This window comes from Phoenix dactylifera, unplaced genomic scaffold (assembly GCF_009389715.1).
Source record: "Phoenix dactylifera cultivar Barhee BC4 unplaced genomic scaffold, palm_55x_up_171113_PBpolish2nd_filt_p 000537F, whole genome shotgun sequence".
NCBI classification, from domain to species: domain Eukaryota; kingdom Viridiplantae; phylum Streptophyta; class Magnoliopsida; order Arecales; family Arecaceae; genus Phoenix; species Phoenix dactylifera.
This window is the reverse complement of record NW_024067946.1, coordinates 212,984-240,103: the sequence shown is the minus strand read 5'-3', so window position 1 is coordinate 240,103 and position 27,120 is coordinate 212,984. Positions and strand designations below refer to the sequence as shown.

General features: G+C 38.9%; 1 protein-coding gene across 5 annotated transcripts in view; it reads right to left on the bottom strand.

Moving 5' to 3' along the window:
* Positions 1-24,239, bottom strand: part of LOC103713279 (hydroxymethylglutaryl-CoA lyase, mitochondrial-like) — a 30,459-nt gene extending 6,220 nt beyond the window's left edge. Inside the window, exons 1-7 of one of the 5 annotated variants that reach the window (XM_026807023.2) lie at positions 24,218-24,239; positions 20,118-20,445; positions 17,052-17,235; positions 6,331-6,510; positions 3,974-4,054; positions 3,722-3,885; positions 49-185 (exon numbers count right to left, since the gene is read on the bottom strand). In XM_026807023.2, the coding sequence (XP_026662824.2) occupies positions 49-185; positions 3,722-3,885; positions 3,974-4,054; positions 6,331-6,510; positions 17,052-17,235; positions 20,118-20,380 (1,009 nt within the window). In that variant the 5' untranslated portion in view covers positions 20,381-20,445; positions 24,218-24,239. Of the gene's footprint in view, positions 1-48; positions 186-3,721; positions 3,886-3,973; positions 4,055-6,330; positions 6,511-17,051; positions 17,236-20,117; positions 20,446-23,951; positions 24,179-24,217 lie in introns of those variants that run through there. The other 4 variants (XM_008800150.4, XM_008800151.4, XM_039119364.1 and 1 more) reach the window with 4 other exon arrangements.
* Between the last annotated feature and the right edge of the window lie 2,881 nt (positions 24,240-27,120).

Genomic DNA, 27,120 nt, shown 5'->3' with positions numbered 1-27,120 from the left:
AATGCAAATAATAGCAAATTTAAAGAGGAAAAATGGATTTAGCAATACCTGGAGTACCAACTCCAATTGTATCACCAAGTGAAATTTCAGAGCAACCCATGTCATAAAGTTGTTTTGAAACATATGCTACCTTTGATGGAGGCACCTCACCCTCTATAGGACACCCAACAACACATGATACATACCTGTAATAGTTAAATATTAACAAATGTTGTCAAGATTGGTATCATGCTGTAAATCATAGATGGTTGAGCCAGATATGATCATGAACCCATTCACAAGTCATAAGAATCTTTCCAATGTCTTTTAAACACCAAAAATAGGGTTAAAACAACATGAAAGTCATAAGGCATAATTAAATTGTGATTTGGACGAATAATGTGTAAGAAACCATCACTTAAGAACATTAGAAGTTCATTTTCTAACAACCATCAACTCTAACTATCATGTCCAAAAAGTAGGCACCATATTTAATTAATCAATATAGTTCTATTTCACCATATAAGTAAATACAATGCCTCAATTTCAGCTAAGTTAACGAAAAAAACATATACAGACAGACTTATTTAAATCAATTTCCCTTTGATGTTGGATATTGTAGAAGGAACTGCATTTTTAAAAATGATAGAGGAGACAAACTCTCGGTGTTTTCTCTAAAACAACTAAAACTATTATTCTTTACTCTTAAAGTTGAAATTTTAAAAAGACAATTAATTTGATTATTTGGAAATTTCTTGACCATCAATTGGTTATTCTAAAAGCCAAAGAAATTAATTAATCCTAAAAAGTGTATATGCTAACATTTTTAGTTCGTAAAAACATGAATCGGATCTGGATATTATGATCCAAAGAATAGCATGGTTCAACCCATAATCTAGATCCTAAGATCAAAAACTGGATCTTATGGTCCATACTGATCCTGACCCAGGACTCCAGTCTGGACCGCTGAGGACCATTTTTATCTCGATCATATGATCTGAATTTAGTAAGATCTTGACAACAATGAATGACATAATACCAGTATTGTATTAGAAAAATTAAATCTGAAAAGAGTAGGTCACTGGCCAGATGCCTGTTTATTGACTTACAATATAAAAGCAATAATTAAACAATTATCACTCTCTACTGCATTAATTACTTTGAGGCATTACATTATAGGTAAACTATATCATATGCTTTTAGGAAACAGAAATCAACTCAAACAATTACTTTACCATAGCAGCCAACATTAACCCCAATATAAGGAGAAAAGGTGATTATGTTTGTAAACCGAGACCATCTAATTGATAGACTATAAAACTATCATCGTTTATTTTGTATCCACTCTTTTAAGTAAGAAGTTGTAGAAAATCTTACAAAACCTAACAAATTATTGCTTTTTTTTTTTCTTTCTTATGTTTTTCTCCAACATTTCAAGGTTTCAAAGAGTTCAACCAGAAAAAATTGGAAGCACTAAGAAATTATAAATGGTACTTGTTGTTCAATTATTTATACATTTACCATGTGTTGTGAAATTAAACATACGGTCGATTCAAATTTTATAAGGGAAATATTCATAGTACATAACAATGTGTGAGGATGGTCAGCATGAGGATTGGTGCTTCAATGAGACAACACACTCCCCAATAAACGGATGATTTTCCCATGTTGATGTAATCCAATGACATCTAGTACATCTACCGCTACGTCTTTGAACATATCAAATTTGGTGCGGCTATTGGTAAACTTATTCTGATATTTTATAAGAATAATTAGGATTAACACGTCAGTATAGTGAACATCAATTTAGACTGCCAGCTTCATTTCCATGTTCATTAAGTATCAACAATGAAAGTTTTTAACAGCTTGGACCAGTTTCATGTAAAAAATAAATGTGGAAGCATGGTGACAGACCACTTAATCAACCACTGTGGATACACTTTATTTTAAGAAAAAAGATCAGAGGAAAGAAAGGCACGGAGAGACGGATGCAGATCTTAACGAGTCCAACACAAGCCAGTTGAGTTCCAATATCTCCCCAACTTCCCAACAATAAAATATAAACATATTAAAAAAAATTCTAAATGAATAATTAAAAATAATAGTTGTCCTTCACAACAAAATGAGGGTCTAGGAGAGAAACGAGGTTGAGGAAATGCCAAATTTAGAAAAGAATAACTAACTTATAACCCACATCACGCACGAGGTGGAGCTTTTTTTCTATTTTTCTAACTATTTTTAAAATGCATATAGAATAGATATAATGGAATAAGAAAATAAAATAGAATAAATTTGGAAAAAGAAGAAAATATTGCATCCTGCGCATCACGCGGGTTATAAGCTAGTTCATTATTTCTTTATTTGAATTCATCATTGGAATTACTAGAGATGAAAGACCATCAAAATAGGAAGTTTTAATATACTGGATAATACTCTATGGGTAATCAGTATTTAAAAAAGAGAGTTTTCCCTTTAGGGGATGGCATGGCATCTATAGCTGAAGAGAAAAGTTCAGAAAATATCAATGAAGAATTGTATCAAGACATTGGTGCCAAGAAAAGCGGTACCATCCCGAACTACTCGATTGGGGCGTACCCAAGGTAAGCCATACCTTACCGAATCGGATGGTACGGGGCGTATCGTACCGAACTGAGTGGTACGGAATGTACCATACCACATCGGTTCAGTATAGGGCATACCGACACTCGGTACATCGAACCGGACCCCATACTGGGCGTACCGACACAATAATAGATTGGCACCGATACAAGGCCCGATACCGAGATGACATACCTTGGGCGTAACAAACCGTGTTGAGGCGGAACTGGCATGGTTCTGGCCCTTGGTTCCAAAAATCCAGCGATAGAGAGGGAGAGGAAGGAGAGAGAGGGAGGGTGAAAGGCAGGGAGAGTCAACAGGCCGACTTTAGTTCAAGTAGGTAAAATAAAAAAAAAAATGAAACAGGGGAGATCCCATCGAGATGAGGGTTCTGGCCCTCAATCTCTCTCGGCCTCTCACTCTCTCCCCCTCCCTCTCCCCCCTCTCCCACCCTTCCTCTCCAGCTCTCCCTCTCCCTCTCTCTCTTCCTCTCTTCTCCTCCCCCTCCCCCTCCAACTCCAACTTTGGCTTTGTCAGTACAGCCTAAAACAGCACGGCATGGGGGCATACCATGTCGTACTGCCAAGCAACCAATATGAGATCCGATACAGGTACATCCAACTTTGACTGGTGCTCTATGGAATTAATGAGGACACTCAGTCCAAGTATTTTGAACACTGCATGATATAGTTGCATCTCAAAAATTGATGGAATAAAAGGATAATCAAAAAGGTTTATAAAACATGTAAGCAATCCTCAGTTGAACAAAACACATACTGACATCAGAAAGTAGAAAAAAGCTTCTATGCACGAGATAAAAAGTTTTCCTTCAGAACATTCGGTTGGTTAAGAAGTAAAATGAGCTACTAACTTGCCGCAGACAACCACAAGATCATCCAACAATAAGGCATAATCTGATGACCACTCATTAGCAATGCATGCTAGACAATGATCAGAAATCTTATAGCATCCAGCTCCAGAAGGAAAAGCATAAGCCTTGGTAACTTATGCAACAAATGTTGCTGTAAAGAAAAATTAATTTAGCATAATGTATGCTTTTAAAGATTTTAATAAAAGTAAAATGATTATAGAAACTCTTAAGCACCCTTCAATAGTCAACCAGAAATAAGTAAGCAAAACATACCCCCGAACAGGCATTGCAAATCCTTTAGCAGCAACGGTTACATCACGATAACGTGCAAGGCTATCTTTAATGCTACAGTTGATGTTTGACTTGGAAAATGATTCTGAAGCTGATGCAAACACTGCAACCTCTTTTGCACCAGCTGCAACAGCAGCCTCAAATCCCTGAAAACGAAATATGTCAACTTCAAGATCTTCCCCTACAAGAAAGTAGTCCATAATTTAGATCCACGTTTAAACTAACATGACTTACTTTAAGGTTAGGTGTTAATACAGGAAATCTTGCACCCTCTAGATTTCGAAATGCTTCCATGACATCCTTTGCATCTGCTAGCTAAATGTTGGCATCAAAATGGTAATAGCCCGATCCAACGGTTAGCTTTGGTTCATAAAAATGTTTTAGAGTTGAAAAGTCACAATCACTTCTAGCAAGGTCATTAAACTGATACATAACAATTAACAACCAACAAAAATTAAGGACTGAAAAAATGTTTAACCTAGTTATCCACAATGTAATTATACCACAGTGTAATTTTTTTAAAAAAAAGCACAAAGGCAAGAAAATAATGTAAAGAAGCATGAAATTAATTAGTGGTTGAAGGAAATGTAACTTAAGGGAACTATACAAAATAACTAGTTGTAATAATAAGCACTACATTAGATTCCAATAAGTTGGTTAAATTATGTTCAAATAGCTCTCAGAAAGTGAAGCAACAGCTCACAACTTCCTGATGTTTTAAATGCTGATACAGGTTGAAGATCCAGATATTGTTCCAAGCCGCACAATATTTTTTAAATAGAGAGAAATCAACTTTAACAAAAGGCACCATGTAGCAATTAAAAGTTGTCCTGGAGGTATTCCAAGACAACCTTTATAGTTGCGGCTATTAAAGAGAATTTGTATAGAATGCCCACCTAAAAGAGCTAAAATAATTGTGTCTGCATAGAGGGGAAGGGGGAATAACAAGGGAGAGTGTGAGGAAAGAAAAGCATGGCCCATGGTTTAGATCCATTAAACCTTGTGCCCAAGGTTTGCCATCTCAAAAACCGAACCCCATACTGGTGCCAGACTAGTACAGTGATGGTACGGTACGGTATAGAATTTTTTGTCATACTAAATGTTGGTACGCCATCCATACCGGGTACCGGTATCAAACCGGTATAGTACAGTACGCCCCATACCGCCCAATTCGGGCCAGTACAGCGTACCTTGCTTGTGCCACAAAGGTGAGAGCTCACACTGGCCTTTGAGGCACACACAAGACACAACCTCATAATCATATAAACCTAGATTTTTGCTCATGCAAGATAATGTTTTATCCTAAATACAAGAAGAAGACCTTATTCAGATCCTGGAGACATGAGATACCTCTTTGGATTCATGCCTTATGTATATTGGGATAGGCTCATGGAAGATCACCGTACTTTTGAAGAGACATGAAATATTGATTAGCTTCTGCAGGCATGTGGTTGAGCACTTGTTAAACCACCTATGGTCTTCAAGAGTCATCGAATACCTTAGGCCTATGACAATTGTGTAGATCTAAAAGTTATGGAGCCTAGTTTCTACTAACTCACAAGCCATGTGTTAGCTTGGCCGCTAGTTAGTTTGCTTCAGCATTGTCTTATAAAACTGGGATGATGATTGGTTCAACACTATTTAGAGACATCTAACTCATGTCTCTGAAGTATTAAGAAAGTTTCCCATTCACTACATTGGATATTTTCAAGATTCAGAATAGATGAGCCCTAGCTAAGCCTTGCACTAAACCATTTTTACAATAAATTTAGCTCCAGTCTAAGCTTTGAGCAAGGGCTTATATCCCTGTCCAAGACCCATGTTGGTCCGGTTAGGATTAGAGCTGATCACGGGCTAGGTGGCCCGCCCAGCCCGTCCAGCCCAACCCGAAATTTGGCAAGCTTGGGCACTAATAATAGGCTCATGGGACGAGCCTAGCCAAAAAAAAAAAGGCCCGATCAAAAAATCGAGCCAAGCCTGGGAAATTTAAAAAATAACCCTACTTACATCATCCTTAAGCTGGTAGTATCAAATACAAACTCAAAGCCATCCTTTTCACCAGGTGCTGCTTAACCAAAGCAATACCAAGTTTTAAAAGCCACAACAAGAATAATATAGTACCTTGTTAACTATATGGTGAAACTTATACGCTTCATGAATATCCATTTCAGAGTTCATAATTATTTGTTGTCTTGGTCCTCCAATCAATGCCTTGCATGATGTAAAATGAAACCTAGCAATACAGGAATAATACTATAGTAGCTTGCTTCTCGTAAGTAGGGCTGTTCTATTTTGTTGATAGGCCACAAGCAAGTGGGTGCCTCCACCCATTTGGTTTTCCTTGGTTCATCACCACCAACCACCCGTGAATGAGTGGACAGCAACAATGGCACATGAAGACAGATAATGCATGCATACCACATGTGCATATCAAAAAAAAAACTTTCCTTTTAAGTATAGCCTAACTACACGTCCTTGTAGAGAAGTTAAGCATTTACATTTATTCTTCACTAAACCACTTCTAAATCAACACTTCATATGAAGAAACATATGTATGGTCCTCTTAACAATAAAAGAAAAGTGAATGTTACCTGTGGTACCCATTTTGGAGAGACGAAACTAGTGGCCTCAACAACAGGCAATCCAGAAGAGACCAGCCTCCGTATCAACTCGATTTTCACAGGTGTAGGTACAATGTTTTTCTCATTTTGTAATCCATCTCTCGGTCCAACTTCTACTACATTTACAAAACTTGGAAGGTCTCTTAGAAGCTGCAAGAACCAAAATGATATTCAGTTCATACTTCATACAATCCTTGAACAAGAAACGAGATTATGAATAGAATATGACAATCATTGGAAAGAGAGCAAGGTTTTAAATCCCATGGGACGGAGTCCCAGTTTCTCAACGGAATGGGATGCCCCGTTGTCCCGCCCCAACCTGGCGGCAGTCCCAATCATGCATCTCAGTAGATATCCCCCGTCTCTTTCCCCTTTTTCTTTCTTTTCTTTCTTTCTTTCTTTGTTTCTTTCTTTTTCTCCTACCTTTCTTTCTTTCCTTTCCTTTTTCTTTCTTGTTCTTATCCCCTCCTTTATTTCTTTTTCCCTTTTTCTTCTTTTTCTCTTTCCTTTCTTCCTTCTTTCCTTCCTTTCTTTTTCTTTTTCCTCCTTTCTTTCTTTCTCTTTTTCTTGTTTCCTTTCACTTGTTCCTTTTCTTCATCTTTCCTTCCTTTCTTTCTTTCCTCTTTCTTATTTTTTCCCCACATAGGTGGGGTTCAGAGTCTTGACGCCGTCCCAGTCCCATGTTCTCACAAGAATAGGACGGGACAGCCGGGATGCCCCCCCAACCTGCCGGGACTAAAAACCTTGAAAGGGAGTAAGAAACGGCTAATACGAAATATTAAATATGCACGTAAAAAAGTAGAAAAATATCCTTCCCAGATATGAAAGGTAAAAATTAGAATTCTATAGTACAATCATAGGGATATATGTTTTCAAACTAGTTGGGATGACATATCATTTCCTTAGGGTACATTTATTTATATACCATTCATACAATGCTTGCAATACTCACTCATAACAATTTTCTTATTTGTATGATAATTACTATCATTGAATTTTTCCTGTCATCAACCATTCCAATACATAAATCTCATATCTTGTATGGATATGCAACACAAACAGCTAATTATTTATTAACAGAACCTTTTGGATTCATGGATTTTTTTATATCCTGATTCTTGACCAACAAGTCTTTCACTATCTATATGCGCTGGCTTCAAGGTTCAAGGTCTGGCTGTGATCCACTGAAGTTCTGAGACATCTTATGTTGGCTTTAAATCTGATGATAACTCTCTGAGTTGGCATCATGATCTTTCCATGGCAACCTCCAGCCAACCAAGGACCTAATATAAAACCTAAAAGTTTAGCAGGCAGGTTGGCAGACCTATCCATATACGATTTCAAGTTAAGTCATACAAGCTGGTCAACTCCCTAAAATTCCATTGGCATAGAAAGAAGCTTAACAAAGAGGGATGAAGATGATTCAATAATGAAATTTGATTTAACCTCTAAGGCAAATACTAGAAGCCAAATAGCAATACTGAAACATAATCCTGACTTATGGGCCCTGTATGATGTGTTGTATTTTATTAAACATATTAGTTAGATGAAGTTGAATCAAGCTAGTATTTTGATTCTTTAAGAACATGCTCAACTCTTTAGACAAACATCTCATATTAACAGTCTCGAAGAAATTTCTTCCATCAAGCAGAAAACATAAATTGCAGGATTAGATTGTAGATAGTATAGAGTATATGCTATTTGTTGTCCTCCTCAATAATCATACTCAAAACCAAAAAAAAACACAGATACAAACTCATATAACCAAGGTCTGCAATCTCGGTACCAGGTACCGTATCAGTATCTTATCGGTTCGGTATGGTACGGTACACCTGTGTGTCGAAATAGTTCTCTTATCCATTTTCTCTTTTATCTCGGTACGCCTTGGTACGGACCGATATGCACTTCGGTACGGAGCTTGTACCGACTTGAATGTGTGTTTCATACCGATTTTTCTGGTACGGTACGGTACGCCCGTACTGAGTGGTACGGCAGACCTTGCATATAACTATTCTGGCTATCTATGGTAAGGTTCGCTGTACCCGTACTGGATCCCATACCGGTGCCACACTAGCATAGTGTCGGTACGGTACGATACGAATTTTTTTTGGCGTACCAAAGGTCGGTACGCCATCCGTACCGGTACCAAACTGGTACAGTACGGTATGCCCGATACCATCTGGTACGTACGGTACGGCATACCATGATCCATGAAGATCAATTCACTTTGAGAACAAGCAAGCAAACCTTGGGCCAAAATAAGGTACACATGCCATGAAATAGTACAAACTACTGTAAGTAACAATGACACTTAACCTCCAGCGTAAGTCAACAAAGATATAGCTGTTTAATTTTTTATTGCTTCCTTAGGCCAATTTTTAGATTGTATATGTGATACAAAAATAGAGGTATTCCCACAAAAAGATGTTGACTGATCTGCCAACTGTATTGCACTTGTGAAGCTATCCTGTTCACTAGTGTACGGCATCATATAGTGCCTAGGCATGACACCATGCACAAGCGGACGGGACGTATTTAGAAAAACGAAGTAGAAGATACATATAGAGCCTAGATAAGAATTTCCATGCAAGCATCTAAAGCATAGCACTTTCCAAACAGAAAGAACAAACCTTGTCTATCTAAGGGTGTTTCATTGGTCCTCCACCATAAGTTCTATTTAAGGTGAGCCTACTAATGGTAGGTTCCTCACATACTCACAAATTCCCAACCAATAATTATTTTAGATGCCTTGTTGTATAAAAGGGCTTGAAATTACCCCAAATCTCTAAACCTAAACTAGCTCTCTTGGCATTTAAACTTAAGAACAAGATTAGGGAACTTGCTAAATTTTACTTCACGATAAGGATTTAGAACCTTCACTAAGACGCCCTTTTTATTTAGGTTGAACCAAGAAAATACATGTGTATTCATCTTAATGCATATACATGACAAATGTTAATAGAACTGCAAAGTCAAGCATTACTTTAGAAACACATATTCATCAGTAATTAATAAATTATTTCAATTGACACCAATTTCCCATTAACCTCACTGCATTACCACATCGAATGCCTGGTGGTCTCATAAACATCCTACTTAGTTACTAGGTTCACCAAAGTAGTCTTAGTACCAAGGTATGCCGTACCGATACTTGTAGGCGTACCAGTCGCCTACCGGACCGGTATGGTTTCGGTTAGGACCGGTTTGAACCGGTACCGAATCGGCCGACGGAGCGCAGCATGCGTGCGGAAAAAAGCCCGCGGAAGCGCATAGTGCGCGCCGCATTAAATGTCACTCTGTGGAATTAAAAGCCCCACACGGGCCAGCGCGGGCGCGGTTCCCAGCGCAGGAAACCGCGCGTAAACGCGGTTCCCAACTCGCGCCCACGCAGGCGCTGCCCAACGCGCGGAACCGAGCCCGCACGGTTCCCAACTTGCACCCGCGCGGGTGCGCTGCCCTGCGCCCGTATCAATACGAACCAGTCCGGTTCACACCGATACCGGGCTTGTACCGCTCAATTCCAGCTCCAAAGGGGCCAGAGCTGTTTTCTACGCTTGAACCGGATCGGTCCGGTACGGGTTGAACCGGCTCGTACTATTATAGGGATATATAGGCATGCTTCTACTCATGATGCTGCCTCAAAAAATTTGTACCGTGGTGTACTAAAATGTATGTGACATGAACTATCTTTACAGGCACCAGCAACAAAACACTGATTGCGAGGGCTGCTATAGAGCTGCCATATGTATTGTTGACATCTGCGTAACTATATTTCCTAGCATCCAACTAAAAGTGCCATGACAAACTAAAATTTTAGGCTTTATGCATGGATGTGAAGCTTTGCACACACTCTAATCATCAGAGAGATGGAAGATCCTCTATATTTGTAAAATGAAAAGGATTTGTAAATCTAACCTACTGCAAGTGTTGATGTTTCAACACCTGACCACCTAGCCAAGCCAGCTCCCTCTATGATGGCATATGTGTCCTTGTGATGTCCCCAACCATACAAGTGTGGCTCCTGTGACCATCTGTAGCCTTGAACAGACTTACAAGAGCAAGATAAACTACCTTTTGCAGAGTGAAAAGGATCCTAGGTGTAGTAGTCTAAACCAGCCTATATGTAAATGGGCTCAGTCACCTTGACCAACCATTTGCTCAAACACCATCTCTAACAACAGTAACCTCATCATGATTGCTGTTATCCTTGTCATCATTGTTGTCATCATTGGATGATCTACACCAACTACAATTGAAGGTTCTGAAGCATCCTTGTTATTATCCCATAATGGCACATCATCGGCAACTTCTAAAGAATTAACCAAGTAGTGCCTTACCTGACCTTAGCTAGTCTGATCACCTTGAGTTCTTTGGTGCTCTAATCAACATACGCCGTACCGATATCGGTAGGCGTACCAATCGCCTACAGGACCAGTACGGTTCCAGTTTGGACCGGTTTAAACCGGTACCGAACCGGCCAGCTCTTTTCTGCAAAAGCGGGTGCGCCTAGCCGGAGCCGAAGGAAAAAAAGAGAAGGAGAGAGCGAGCAGGGAAGGGAAGGAGGAGAGGCCTCCGCCACCCGCAAAGGGCTGCGGGGGGGCGGCGGAGGCCGAGGGGGGGCGGGGGAGCCCGCGGGGGTGCGGCAGAGGCCGAGACCGCGGCCGCGTCTCCTGTTTCGAAAAAAATTTCCAAATTAAAAAACTGTGGTTGTGAAACAGGGGACGCAGTCGTGCCCTCAGCCTCTGTCGCGCCCCCACGGGCTCCTCCGCCCCCCCGCAGGCTCTGCCGCCCCCCTCGGCCTCCGCCGGCCCCCCACGGTCCTTCACAGGCAATGGAGGCCTCTCCTTCTCCCTCCCTCCTCCGCTCGCTCTCTCCTTCTCTTCTTCTTCCCCGGCTCCAGCTGGGTTCGGCATCTACGGGCCCTGTACCAGTTTTCACTACTCCGTCATATCGGTCAAGGCCCAGACTGATACGATACATGTTGAACCGGCCGGTACAGGCCGGTTCAACATACCATGGCTCCAATCAGCCCAACTCTATTAACTAGAGTCATCACCTTAATTAGCTATGGTATTGTGACCAGCCCTATTGTACTAGTAGGCCATGTTGCCTAATTATCATTCTTGAAGCACATTGACCTATGAAGCGAAACATAATGTGCTTCCACCAATCATTTAAATCACCTTCGAGTCGATGATCATCATCATCACAATTGATCCACCCAACAGAGCCAGGCCGAGAGGGGCATCCGGGGAAACAAGGCAGCTCCTCAGGTCAAAAAGAAAGGAAAAGAAAATGGAGTTGTAGTTCTATTGAAGAGAGTCGAGGAGTCTGTTTACTTAGATTCGAAGACTAGTAAGCTCTCGGATGAATGGTTGCCCACACAATATCAGCGATGATAACAGTTCAAGCGACAATGCATTTGATGGCAAGGGAGGTAGTAACGGACATTGCATGACAATATATGACTTGCAGCCCCAAGGTCTTCGATTCATCAGTAAGTCCAAGTTACTCATGCCACACAGAACATGAACCATAGTGCATGATATGCAAGGATACCATTGTATATAGAAGACGGGAACCTCGAGATCCATCAAGACATGATGCTCTACTGCAAATGGCCTCACATATGGAGTTAGGTCCTTAGATGTATTTGGATTTGAGTCGTACACCGGATCCTATTCCGCACAGCCAACCTATGACCCATATGGATATTGTCCTTTTGAGGTGTTGTGTTCGAGTGGGTACCATCCTTCAAAACTTCAAGCAATTTACAAGTTGGATTTGCTACCAAGACCTCCTGATGACCAGTCTAGTATCAAGGTGGCTATCCTGCGAGTGCACATTATGAGAGGATGTAGTAATATGGGGTAGTCATCTTGAAATCTTGGAATGGTATCTCAGTCTCGGACTATGATCACGATCCTGACGTCTACGAGGGATATCAACACTTTACAAAATTTTAGATATCGATACATATTTTGTGGTTTAAATACATTAAATTTACTTCATATGTTATATGTATGCATATTGTACATATATTCAACTCTATTTCATGACCAAAAAGCATCAAAACAGTGTCAAAATTACAAATTAAACTATAACCAACAAAATAATAAATGGAAACAAAAAAATGTTAAGAAAAAATAAAAAATAATAAAAAATAAAGAAAAAGGCAAACCGGTCAAATGACTGGTACACCACTCTGTACCATGTGCCAATACAGTACAGAACTGTACTACTGATGGCCGATCAATACGGCACCCGGTAATGATTCAGCGATCCTTGCCTGAGATACTTCCCTAATAGCTCCGAAATGAGGGGAAGGGCATTTTCTTTTTCTTTTATTGTTAACCTTTTAATGGTGCATGGTCAGTTTTGTAGCCTAATATTATATTAGCATCTATCGGATTTGAATGAAGACTAAATGATGACATTATAAAATTTGATGCTCATAAAAAGTATAGACTATATTATTTTGATAGCCTATCATGCTTTACGAATGCTCTTTTTACATATGTAAATATTTGTATATGTATTCTTGCATGTATATACGTGTAAAATACACATATTTATTAATATATACCAGCCATATCATATCTTGTCAAGGTTTGTCAATATCGGTGTATCATATGATGTCGTATCTGTATATTGTATCCATGTATACGCTTCATAGGTTCTAGGCTTGCTTGTCTGGTTCGAACAATAACAGGTCATAGTTGCTGCACTTCTGAAACAAGAGCAGTCCCTCTTGCTCACTTGATTCCTATTTTTAAACCCTAAAATGCTCCGTGTTTGTACTGCATACATATTGAATGCTAATATTCCTTAAAATAATTCTCTAACACATGTCCAATACTTGCGTGAAATATCTTATTTACCAAAATTTTAAAAAAAAATAGTACTCCAGATACTTCTTGAATATGCTGATATACTTCCTTGGTACCTACAAAATGAGGAGAAGGGCATTTCCTTATTTTTTTCAATGTTAACTTTTTACCAGTGAATGGTCAACGTTTTAATGTTAACTTTTTGTATGATGCTAATATTAGTAGATTATATCTGTGGATTTAAATGATGACCAAAAATTGATGCTTATGGAAAGTATGAACGATTGTATTTTCACAGCCTACCATGCTTTAGGGATGCTTTTCTTACATACGACCATGTGCATGTACATAAATAAAAAATATGTACTTACTGACATATACTAGTCATATCATTCCTACATTTTCCAGGTATGTAGTATTGTTGCATCCGTATTGTGTTGTATCCATGTGTCCATGTATCATAGGTCCTAAGCTTGCTATAATTGGGTCCAGAAAAAACAGATTATAGTTACTGCAGTTTTGAAACAACAACAGCCCCTCTTGCTCCCTCTTTTCGCTGATTTGAAAGCCTAAAACTAATGCTTCTTTTCAAATCTCTAATATGTTTCTATCCTGTTTTTAGCAACATATGTTTTCTCTAAAACTACACCAATTGGTTGATCAAATGCTTGATCTAACTCTCATCGTAAACCTATTTTCTTTCTAGTCTACAGAATCTGATTTGAACCTTCAACTAAGCCCTAGATTTCCCCCATCGTTGGAAGTCTACATTGTGTTAAGCCCTGCACATGTCCATACCAAATTGATCTTAATTTATAGACGTTTAGCATCTTGATTTGCACACTTCCAGAAAAATAGGACTTCTCACAATCAAACTGCAGCAGCTTCAAGTTGAGATGAACATCAGCCCATTGCCATTGATCTTCACAGAATCCTAGAAAATCATGTAAATAATCTTGCTAGTAGTTATGTTACTTTCATGAGTTCAAATATATTAGTTTTACACATGGTTCACTACACTGATACAAAACACCTTGTACCAAGCATACTGTACAATATTGGAAGGTACCAATATGGTACCAAGGTTTAGTATCCGAACTAAGGTCCGCCGGACTGACCGTAACAACGTACCGGTGGGCACCGATACCGGTACAGTACCGGTTCGGTACCGGTCGATACATGCGCGGGGACGCGACGCGCAGACGCGAAAAAAAAATTACGCGTGGACGCACGCGGACGCACGCGGACGCATTAAATGCCAAAACCACTCTGTGGCATTAAATGGCCCACGCGAGCTACCAGCCCGTGTGGGCGCACTACCCCACGCGGGGAACCGTGCGCGGAATCGCACGTAGGAGCGATACTTTGCTGGAGAGCTGGCCGCGGGCGCGGTTCCCTGCGCGGGGAATCGCGCGTAGGCATGTTAAATGCCACAGAGTGGCATTAAATGGCCCACACGGGCTGACAACCCACGTGGGAGCGCTGCCCCGCCCGCGGGCGCGTTCCCATCCCGGGGAATCGCCTGTTGGCACGTTTCCAGTGCAAGGAATCCTGCGCGGGCGCTCTTCCCCGCGCGCAGGCGCGCGGGCGCATGAGGAAGCTATCACACCGGCTTAGTTTGCACCAATATCGGCTTGTACGGTGCGAACGGTACCGGCTTGTACTAGTGCGAACGGCTCTTCCCCACGCGCAGGCACGCGGGCGCATGAGGAAGCCAACGCACCGGCCTAGTTCGCACCAATACCGGCTTGTATCGGTGCAAATGGTACCGGCTTGTACCGGTGCATACCGAGCCGGTACGCACCAGTTCAAGTACGGAACCAATCGATTCCGACCTAAACTGGGTCGGAACCGAATTTATATGATGTACCGTGCCGGTGCCTATTGACACCGGTTCGGTACGAGCGGAACCAATCAGTTCCAGTTAGTTCAGCATACTTTGATCCGAACCAACTTGTATCAGGTGGAATTGATCAATTCTGCCCAACTTCGAGTTGTACAAACAAATACCACCCAGTGTCCTGTTGTACCGACATAATATTCAATTTCATATTGTACCAGCCAAGGTTCACCATCTTGATACTAGTTCCCAATACCATGTTGGTACAATGTCAGTACACCCAAGGGTTGGTTCGGCAAACCAAGACTTCCATAACAAGTCTCAATTTAGTATTAGTATGGTATAGTGTGCCTGGTACGAGGTGGTATGTACCGGTATGATGAACCATTATACCAACAATACCGCCTAGGTTCATGTTGTAACATGTGTCGTCCAGCTTTTTGTTGTACCGACACGTACCACACGTTTTAGACATTACCATGGCTAGGCATGAGAAAAGGATCCGTAGACCTGTGTTAGTATAGGAACTATACTATAGGTACCATATCAATTTGTTACCAATAGATACCCATTACTAGATCCCAATACCATGTTGGTACAATATCAATACGCCCAACACAAGGGTTGGTTCGGCAAACCAAGACTCGATACATCTTCCATAACAAGTCTCAGTTTAGTATTAGCATGGTACGATGTGCCTGGTACGAGGTGCTATGTACTGGTACAGCGAACCAATACTTCAAATCTTATGTCATATCTTTCAAATACCAATACTCGTCAGATACTTTTTGGATGTCTGATACTTGTGTTAAGTATCCTATTTTCAAAACAAAAAGACACTTAGGATACTTCCACATACACTTTATATTAAGGTGTGTTGTACCGGCCCAAATCAGGCGATACAAAACATATCGTACCATACCGGTTCGGTACTGATATCCGGTACGGATGGCATACCAACACTTGGTACGCCAAACAAATTTTGTACCATACCGTACCATACAGATTACAGACACTGTGCTAGTGTGGTTTGGTACGAGGTCCGGTACCAAGACGACGAACCTTGCTTTACATACTTCCCCAATACCTCCAAAATATAATCGAGGGTCAATTTTTTGACTATTAATATTTTAATATTAAAATATAAATGAACTATAGTCTATGGAATAATAACTAATAATGTGCTTATAAAAGTTAATATTACCGTATAAAGTATAATAATAGGATATTTTGCTTTATGGATGCTTTTTATATACACATTGATACATATGTATTTGTGTGTATGTATGCATGTACATATATAGATATAATACATATACTAATGCATCACATACATACACAATCTTTTCACATATCTCAGCCGTATTGTATCCTATTTTTCCAAGATTTCTCATGTTAACATATCCATATTGTATATTGTGCCATATCTGTATTCCCTATCTACATCCATGCTTCACATCTCCAGTCAAAATAAGCTAAGATATAAGTCCCAAAATTGTGTGGGCAAAATAAGAAAGATTAGCTTCTTTATGAGCATGAAATAGGACAGGAAGCAGAACATTTTTGAATATAATATACAATATATGGTTAATACACTTAAAGCACATACATGACGACAAAGAGATCACTATACCCCTAAAACATTTAAGAGATGTAATTAGTGAACAAAAAGGATGATATCAGTTAGCTTAATTGTCATCATAATGTATGGACCTTTAAACAAGGTCTAAGCTAATAAAAGCACAATAAATATGAAAATGTGATACATAATGAAAATGAAAATATAAGATTAGAAACTAACAGTTTAGAAATTCATCTTTAGTGAATACTATTTTCACTGGAAAAGGAAAAAAATCTTGTAAAGAAGAACAGATTATACCCTTAATTGAGGTCTTTTGTCCCAAAAAAAAAGAAAAGGATTTTTTCCTTTGCGTCTATAAGTTGCATACCAACATATCTAGGAAAAATGCAACAACACATAGAAACTACAAAATTTAAAGTATCCTTCAATTTTTGAGCACCTTGCTTGTTGGACCTGTTATTTCCCTGTCGCTGCGAGATGAGCTAAAGTAGCAACCTTGCAAATCTCGTGAACCATATAGACCATCATAAACCCTTTGATACCTGCCAAAGTATGAGGTTCTTAACGTAAAGGACTTTGGCCGAATCTTCTCCCAAGGTTGTCTTTCCCCTGTATATTCTTCACTATAGAAAAAACAAAAAAAACAAAGAATAACATATATGTCACCATGTAATAACATGAAAGTGATGTATGGAAAAGGAATCAGGCATTATTGAAAAAGTAACATAAAGGATGGTATTGAACGAGTCATGACTAATGAGGATTATAAAGCAGATTACACAAGAATATTTTTTTATGAGTTTACAGTTTCAACAGGAGCAGTAATCTTATTTGGAGATTGTGCAATGCCCACTATGATAAACTTCATAAGTTCATATAAAAGCTTCCTTTAAACTGAATGCATTTTAGCAATTTCAGGCATTGAAGTGGTTGTGATAAGAAGAACTGCTAAATCAATCATCATTAGACATAAGACTCTTAAGCAGATTCATAATCTACTAGTCTGCTTCAACATGCCAAGGCTCCTTGAGATTTGATTTTGCCAACAAGGTCATTTGCTCATACCCTCCAAGTCAATCAAAATCTCTTTTACCATAGAGATGATTATACGATAACAAGTTTGATCAAGAAACTGAATAAAGTTGTTGCTAATATTATTACTTAGTGTTAGATTGATTCTTTTGGACGTCTTCTGGATCACAAAAGCTTGTGCTTAAATCTCTGCTCTCAAAAAGATCGTTGCTGTGATTATACTTAAACCTATGGTAGGAAACTTCTATTTAATATATTAATGATGCTTTCAAGCCCTATGCCTAGACCTGTGCCTCCTCATCATCTGGAGCGGATGCCTCCACTGACTCCCTAGAGTGATAGGAAGGTAGCTCTACCGCTCGGCAGTCCACCTCCGCCTTTTTTTTTGGTAACCCTCTCTTTCGCTGCTCTAAAATCAATGAAGTACTTCTTCATCAGTTGTCGAACCTCCTGTGAATATTTTCGGCACATAGATATATCGGAGTAACCACCAACTAGTGCTGCTTCAACTATTCATCCTTCTTTGAACTATGTATTGCACCAATTGCACTTTCAATGGTGCCGACCCAAGAGCATTTGCCCATGATCCCAGCCAATTTCATACAAGTTCATCAAGTATGTCAGTTTATCAATTCTTTAAAAATAGTAAAATTTTGTTACGACGAAAATAATTTTTTATCTCAAAAAATACATCTGATTTATCTAACATAATACTAATTTTTTATTTTTTTTATTTATTTATATATTTCTAATAAATTTCAAATTTAAAAATAGATTTAAATTTTATAAATTCAAAAAAATATGATTTCTAGCTCAACATTTACTTCTAAATTATGTAATACGTAGTACTAATTTTTCATAAATTTTAAAATTATTTATATATTTTTTATTATTTTTCAATTTTAAAAATAATTTTTAAATATTAATATTTTAAAAAATTAATTTAAAGTCATATCCATGTAAAAGCTAACAATGGATGTTACATATATTTTTTAGGCCATGGGGCATGCAACAAAAGTTACTTATTTCTCAATTTTTTTCAAAGTTAGGCCTAGGCTACTTTGCTCTTGATCGCATCAAAACTTGAATGAATGAACACCAAATTTTTATGAAGAGTAGACTGCATGCCCCTAAATATGTTTCTCATTTGACATTTTTAATTTCTATTTATTTTAAAAAAATATTTTTTATCCAAAAAGATATTTTTTATTTTGAAAAATTATATATAATCCAAAAATTAAAAATTTTTGTCGTGTAGATCGTCCATAGATCTACAACATATAATTAAATCAAGCCCAAATCAAAAATTTTGGCATGATCTTCTCCTATTTTGCAAGTTTCGATCTATTTTTTCAAGCAAAAAAAAAAACTAAGAAAATAAGATAGGAGAAAGGAAACATACCTTATTTAGGCTTAGATCTTCCTTCTAAACTGCTAAATCGGCGAGTTTTTTTAGTAATTGAGAAAGGAAAGCGGAGAAAATCTCTCAACCACTTTTATTTGCTGTTGGGAAGGCCTTCTCGGACCTTCCCAACTTCAATTAAAGCATCAAACAAGTCCACAATGAGAGGCCCGGTTCGCAACCGAGTTGACTCGGTGCAAACCAGCCGGTTTGCACAGAGTTTGAACTGAACCAGCTGGTTCTAGGCTGGTTCACACCGGTTCCGGCCGGTCGGACCCTATTCAGCTAGTTCGAGGCCAGAACTAAAAATAATAAGCGAACCGACCCAGTTTCACGCTGGGTCGTCTCAGCACTGCCCGAACCGGACGGTTTGGCCCGATTTGGCAGACCCTGTTTAAAATAATCCTCAAAAAGAAATAAAGAAAAAAGTCAAATGATGTTGTTCCGATACTAAACTGGTATGCATTACCATACCGAGTGCTAGTATAGTATGGTTTGGTACCACCATACAAGCAGTACAAAAACAGCAAACCTTGCATGAAATATTGCAAAAATTTAATAAAAGTAGGAAGGGTAAATGTTTTCCATTCTTTAAGTTTGAGCTATTTGCTCGAATATAATAGTTAGTTTCTAATGGCTTGTTGGTTAGATTTATTTATATAATAAAACATATTTAGCTTACATTTTTCGATAACGCAAATATAGTTTAGCTTAAATGCTAAATGAAATTGCAAATGCTTATTGCTTGTTCAATTATGTCTGATGCCACTAGAAGCAACAAAATGTACAGAGATCTCCATAAAAATCACAATTGTACCCATGTTCAGTCACTTTGACACAATGTAAGACCAGATGAAGAAAACAAGCATGGAAATTCTATCAGTAATTTCATTTGGGATGCATCCTTCGGAAGCATAAAATTTGACCACCACAACAAGGACAGAACCCCAACTTCAGTTCCCAGAATGCATATCCACAAATCTAAACCATACCCACTGGTAGCAAAGTAGATGGGTGTATAAACATGCATTTATCACGCAGCATGCTTCTGCTTAAGGAAGTCACACTCACTTGCAAATATAAGAGGAGATATGATGTCTGCCTTCAATAGTGCAGTTACTCATTTCCGAGTCATCTTGTTTGGGCCTGCAAGCACTTGATGTGAATCTTTGAAGCTTTTGTGCACTCCAATTCGGCAAGTTATCAATCCCTAGTGGCTCCTCTAAACTGGACATCATCAAGCTGGCTGTGAAAAAGGGAACTTGGACAAATGCACATGTAACACAAGTAATCCGCCGCGGACATTTAGACAAAACTTTTGGCGTCAGCATCATATCAACAGCAATTCTTGATGGATTGGCACATCTCAGCAAAAAGCAACATTTAAATATTTATGTACCTAATTTGCAGTGTTGAGAATCTATATGAGAACAGGAGACTATCTGTGCATGTGGAAACATGGTTAATGTAATATTAACTAAACATCAGTGTCTTATAAATTCAAAACATAAGCAGTTTAGCACAACCAAATTAAAATGATATATATCAAACCAGAAAAGGCAGAAATCAATAGAAAAGTCCATGCTGGTGCACAAAGAGTCGATCATTTCAAGATTCTAAAACCCCGATGTAAAGCTTTCACAGATAGAGAAATAAAACCACACTGAAATATATCATCAAAGGATATTAGGAAGTTGATGTGTGATTATGCTGAATTATTAGAGTTGTATTATGATTTTATGGGTCTTACCAGCATCAAATTAAAGAGTAAAATGAAAAATCTTACTTCCACAGTAAAAAAACAATCTGATCTTTCTCAGATGAGTTTCTATGATTACTTTTTGTAGGTTACTTTGGTTCAATACAATAATCTTAAGTCCCAAGTTTGGAAACACGACAGTCAACCAAATTAAAAGCTCATGTTCTTATCTCCTACATACTATAAGATGGATGTAAAATCTCAGGTCGGTGACTGCTCATCCAATTCAAGAGATCAACAATACCTAAAGGGACCAAAACATGTGATAAATATTGTACAGAAGCCTTCTACTCTTCTCTTTATGCAATTCTCCCCTTCAGAGTTTTGAATCCATCTTCTGGCAATAGGCAGACCCTTTTTGGGCTTTATTTTTCCTGGATCCTATACTTGTTCTACTTTTATCGCCCTTAATATCACCTCATCTTTAAAAATAAAAATTAAAAAAAAAAACACTAAAGTTTGACATCTTCTGGAACTACCATGGAATAGAAAAGAAGATAATCGCTGAGGTAGGAAATGGCAATATGAAACTGGATGTTTACTCTGTTGTCAGCAAATTATGTGCCTTCTAACTGATCTCTTCTTTTAGTGCATAATGATATGTAGACACATGTGATAATATGAGTACAGGTTCTATTCACATAGATTACGCATAGATATTCTCATATTCTAATGTTGCCTTAACTGTTCGATAAGATCACCAGAAAAATTTCAAGCTAAACTCACATACCATGTAGATCAACATAGCATAATTTCTTTTTGTAAATCAAGAAAAAAATAGATCAACATTATCAAAAGGAATCATAATTGCATCATAGCTTTGATTACTTGTCCCAACCATAATATCTCACGTGAATTGGGGACATGAAGCTATTTAAGGCAGTCTTATAAATATGGTTGCAGTATGCAGGGCATACAGTGGATTGTGTAGCATTTAAGCTGAAAGCATCTGCTTGGGCAAGCACCTTGGCAAGTTGGAAAAAAACCACAAGGGAAAACAACACTGATCAAAATTTGCAAATATACAACTTAAATTAATATATTGCCAAGAGGCTGAAAATATCAAAAGAAAAAAATGGGAATATATAAGGACCTATTTTATTGTGACATGTTAACTTATAAATAATTTCCCTACAAAGTATGTAAACATATTAATAGATCATAAAAAAGAAAACATTCTCAACAAATTCAAATGAGTTAATGTAACAAGGAATTCTACAAAAAGGTGACTGATCAATGTAAATTAGAACTAAACAACCAATCGAGAACCAATGAAACTTATAAATTTTAACATTCCTCACCAATGCTAGAGATAGATTCAGCTTTTTTTCTTTGATAATAAGCTTATAACTTGTGATATCATCAATATGATATTTGGTAGCATTCTTCACCACTACTTTTCTCTATTTTCTTTCCTGAGTGGATTGTTACCAGCAAATACTCCTAGAAACTGAATGAAAAGGTCAAATGTTGTCATCAAGATGAAAGATAGGTCTAAAGAGGAAGCTAACATGATGGGATGAAAAGGTCAGATGTGCTGTCATCAAGATGAAAGATAGGTCTAAAGAAGAAGCTAACATGATGGGATGAAATCTGGAATGAAATCTAATATGATCGAGATCAAGGTTCGCCGTCTCGATACCGGACCCTGTACTGGTGCCACACTAGCACTGTGTCGGTACAGTACAGTGCAAAGTTTTTTTACATACCGAGTGTAGGTACGCCATACATACTGGGTACCGGTACAGTACGATACATTCCGTACTCTCCGGTTCGGGCTGATACGGCGAACCATGATCGAGATAATATAAGCATGTGACATGACAACCATGACAACTCTGTTTAAAAGGGGCGAAAATGCTGAATCCATGTTTTCGGGCCACAAAAGTGAAGAGGTGCACCTAAGCTAACTCGTTTGAAGATATGAGAAAGGATCTGAACTAACCTAAGATAACACCATTGGTAGTCCTCCATATGAAATTTGGAAAACAGACAAATTGGGATTCATAATATTCGTTAATAGTGGAACATGGTTCTTAAGTCTATAGTAAGAACTGTCGGACTGAGAAGTACCAAATCAACCACTTACAAATGTTAAGAGGAAGCTAACATGATGGGATGAAAAGGTCAGATGTGCTATCATCAAGATGAAAGATAGGTCTAAAGAGGAAGCTAACATGATGGGATGAAATCTGAAATGAAATCTAATATGATCGAGATCAAGATTCGCCATCTCAGTACCGGACCCCGTATCGGTGCCACACTGGCACTATGTCGGTACGGTACGGTATCGAGTTCTTGCATGCCGAGTATAGGTACACCATCTGTACTAGGTACCGGTATGGTACGATACGTTTCGTACTCTCCGATTCAGACTGGTATGGCGAACCATGATCGAGATAATATAGGCATGTGACATGACAACTATGCAAACTCTGTTTAAAAGGGGCAAAAATGCTGAATCTATGTTTTCGGGCCACAAAAGTGGAGAGGCACACCTAAGCTAACATGTTTGAAGATATGAGAAAGGATCTGAACAAACCTAAGATAATACCATTGGTAGTCCTCCATATGAAATCTGGAAAACAGACAAATTGGGATTCATAATATTCACTGATAGTGGAACATGGTTCTTATCGCTATAGCAAGAACTGTCGGACTGAGAACTACCAAATCAACCACATACAAATGTTGCAAGAGTAAAAATCAGATAAGAAATGATAAACAAGGTAGAATTCCATGCCTCTGGTGACCTCATATTCGAAGTTAAACTCTGTATTATAATTTTCTTCAGCAAAATCTCAACACTAAGACTTGCAACACTAGCAAAAACAACAAATTGAACTCTCTGATAGAGTTTGATGGTACCGACAAGTGCCAAATAATATTATTTTTTTAATCACGAGAACATCTCAAGTCTCATCCATGTCAAAAATAATCAACCGGAAAACTACCAAAGAACCACGTATGGATAGATAAATTTACACAAAAAAAATAAATAACCCTTCTTATAGTTCTCGCTGTATTAAACACTAATACAAGCCCACAAAACTAACAAATTTGAAAACTTCGCAAAATTGCAGATAAATCTCATTGGAATCCAGCAAGTAACCTAAATAAGGATCCATATAAAGAAATTCAGCAACCTCGGCATTCCATGGCCTCAAAAGAAGGCCATCAAGCACAAACCAAAACCAAGACCAAATCCCGATCTTTGCTCCACATTCAATAAACAATAGCACCTCTGGGTGCGAGCTTAAGGATGATCCGACTGACCTGTTCCGAGATGCACCCGAGAACGAATAGATCGAAATAGAATTCAAGGGCTTTCCCTCTGAATAGGGAACCGCAGTTTTGGATTTATTTTAGTAATTTTAGTAAAATTCTTATTTCAGTTAAATAAATTACCCACCGCTGGTAAATTTTGGGTCGCGAGCTGAATTTGAGGTTTGGACGATCGAAGCCTCCGGAAGGGGCGAGTCTCGGGCTCTCGGCCCGTTTTGTGTGCTTTCACGCATCTTAACGCTGTCAAGGCCCGTTTTGTGTGCTTTTAGGCCTGAGGACCTCGCTCTGATGGCAATGCGAGCATCAAATTGCGGTTGCGGTTGAGGCCACCAATGCTCAACTCCCAGCCCGCAGATGTTATTAGGTTGAATCAAGAAATTAATCGCATGCGACCATGGAAGTATCTAAGCATTGTGTGTGAAATATTATTTGTAAGTATAGCTGCGCTCATAAGAAAAACATGAAAAAAAATCCCAGGCACAAGTTTTTGCTTTCCCTGTCCCTTCCTATCCGTCCCCTACCCTTGTAGCTTCACATCCCTCGACAAATATGGGTGGCATCAAGTCAAGTCCGGTAAGGTTCGACCATATGTATGCCCAAACCCAAAACATATTTGTGATGTCTAAATCCAAACTTAAACATTAATAAAACTATAAATCTTATACCCAATAATAAATCCAAAAGGATTTGGGTCTTGGGTAACATATCCAACATGATTTGGGCATTGAATTAGGTTTCGGATAAAAATCGCGCTCAAGTAGCTTTCGGATAAAAATCGAGCTTTCAATGAACTATTTTGCTTTATTTTTGAATTATTTTTCGTGAATCATGGAAAAAAATGATATTAAAAAATGTAATGCTACAAATGCTTCTTATTTTCCGTGCAAGGATGTAAGGTGTGGCATTTATTTTCAATTGAAGTGATAAGATTTGATGACGATGACCAGAAGTAGCAGGCCTCATCTTTTTCATAAGTAACTCGAAGTTCCTATCTCATTTTAGAATATATTATTTCTTCCCCTCTCTTTTGCTTTTTCTTTCCCGTGCTATTCTTTTCCCACCCTTGGTGGGAGAGCTCTCTCGTCCTCTCTTTCTACTCTCTAGCATGAGAGCTTTTTCTTGAATAGAGATGGTGAGTCTCGTGAGACATCTATGGCTTCAAGAGCAGTGATGCAAGGAAGGAGGTGAGGTAGTCGTGATGGGCGTAAAGTGTGGTCGTGCTCCTTTTGTACACACTCCTCACCACCTAGTGTCCAAAAGTAGCTCTTGCTCATCTCAAGCTTTCTAGCCATGCTCTTATCTAGTAGAATTCGTATAAGAGGAACAACAATATTTCTTATCTGATATGGAGTAAATTCAAAGGCTCAATCAAAAAACAGTTTTACCCGATCAACCACAAGGGGGATAGGTGGATCAAATGGTAGTACCTATGGCAGAAGTATGATCAATTTTCAGGACTACACCATCGAGTTCCATAATCAAGCACTCTCACTAGGAATCTCCATTAACAATTATGCGATTTTCATGAAGTATGACAGAGGTCTCCATGATAGCATTCGAAAAGAACTAAAGCTTCTCTAAGTTGAAGACATCAATGAAGCCAACATAAAGGCTATGGGGATTGAGGAGAAGAATTGACCTAAAAAAGATAAGAAAAGCAACAAGTTCAAGAAAGACAGTGAAAAATCAAGCTAGAAGGGAGAGCAGGTCAACAAGCAAGCTAACACGACTCAAAAAAAAAATTGCCATGATAATTGTAATCTCTATGTACACACCAAAAAAAATGTTAGTAACTTCACCCCGAGTTGCAGTTGAAGAGGAAGAAGCCAAAGGATGACGGTTCTAAGAAGAAAGGAAAGATGGTTCTCAATGTTATAGAAGTTGAGAAGCTGTATGAGCTCGAGCAAGCAGACTCCAAACCAGGGTCGAAAGAACTGTTCTGAACCAGGCGGTTTCGGCCCTTCCGAGCCATACTAGTGTCTCACTAGTATGGTTTCAGCAACAAAAATGGAATCTGTTGCTGGAGGAAAGAGAGAGCTAGCGGGGGAGGGAGAGAGAGAAGACGGGATGCCGGCAGAGTGGCGGCAGAGGCTGGTGGAGGCCGGCCTCAATTGCGAGGAGCGACGCCGTGGCCGTTGACCCTGTTTCGAACGAAGTAGGATCTTGTCGTGGCCTTAAAAAAAATTGTGATTTTTAAGTGAAGTCCTCGTAGCGGAGGTCGGCCTCCGCCGGCCTCTGCCAGCGTCTGCCACCCTGCTTCGGCCCTTTCTCTCCCGCTTGCTCTCTCTTTCTCTTTTCCTCTCTACACAGTTTCCCTCTCGGTATAGGCCCAACACGGCTCATACTAAGTCATCCCGCCGGAAAATTAGTACGGTGCCCGGTACTAGTTTCCTCTGACCTTGCTTCAAACTAAGCTTGATGGCAAGAAAGCTGAGACAACAATTGAGGCAGATCTAGAGATGAGAGAAGAACTTTTTGCTTGAGGATCTAAGGGCTCGTTTGGTTCGCGGGAAGCATTTTCCTTCCTAGGAATATGATTCCTGGGAAACAAATTCCTAGGAAGAGGATGCCTAGGAAAGTACTTTTGGCATGTTTGGTTGACCATGAAAAAGTGACAAATTTCTAAGGTGCTTATGTTTGGTTGGCCATCCACTTTTCTAGGAAAGTTATATATAATTCCTATTATGCCCTTAATAAAAATTAGGTTTTTAATGCCTCTTTAATGCTTCTTTAATGCTGAAGGGACTTTTTGGGAAAAAGTAAAAATGGAGTGATTCCCGCCTCATGGGAAAGTAACTTTCCCATGTTTCTCATGGGAAAGACTTTCCCATGAAATGTGGGAATCACATTCCCATGGGAATACAACTTTCCCTTCTCTCTCCTTTGAAAACTCCAACTAAACAAGAGGCATCTCATTACTTTCCCGTTGACCACACTTTCCCCCCTTCTTTTCCCGCGAACCAAACGAGCCCTAAGTGAAGTAGAGCATCATTGGGGCTATTGTAGATCTTAAAAGCTAGAAAAAATCTG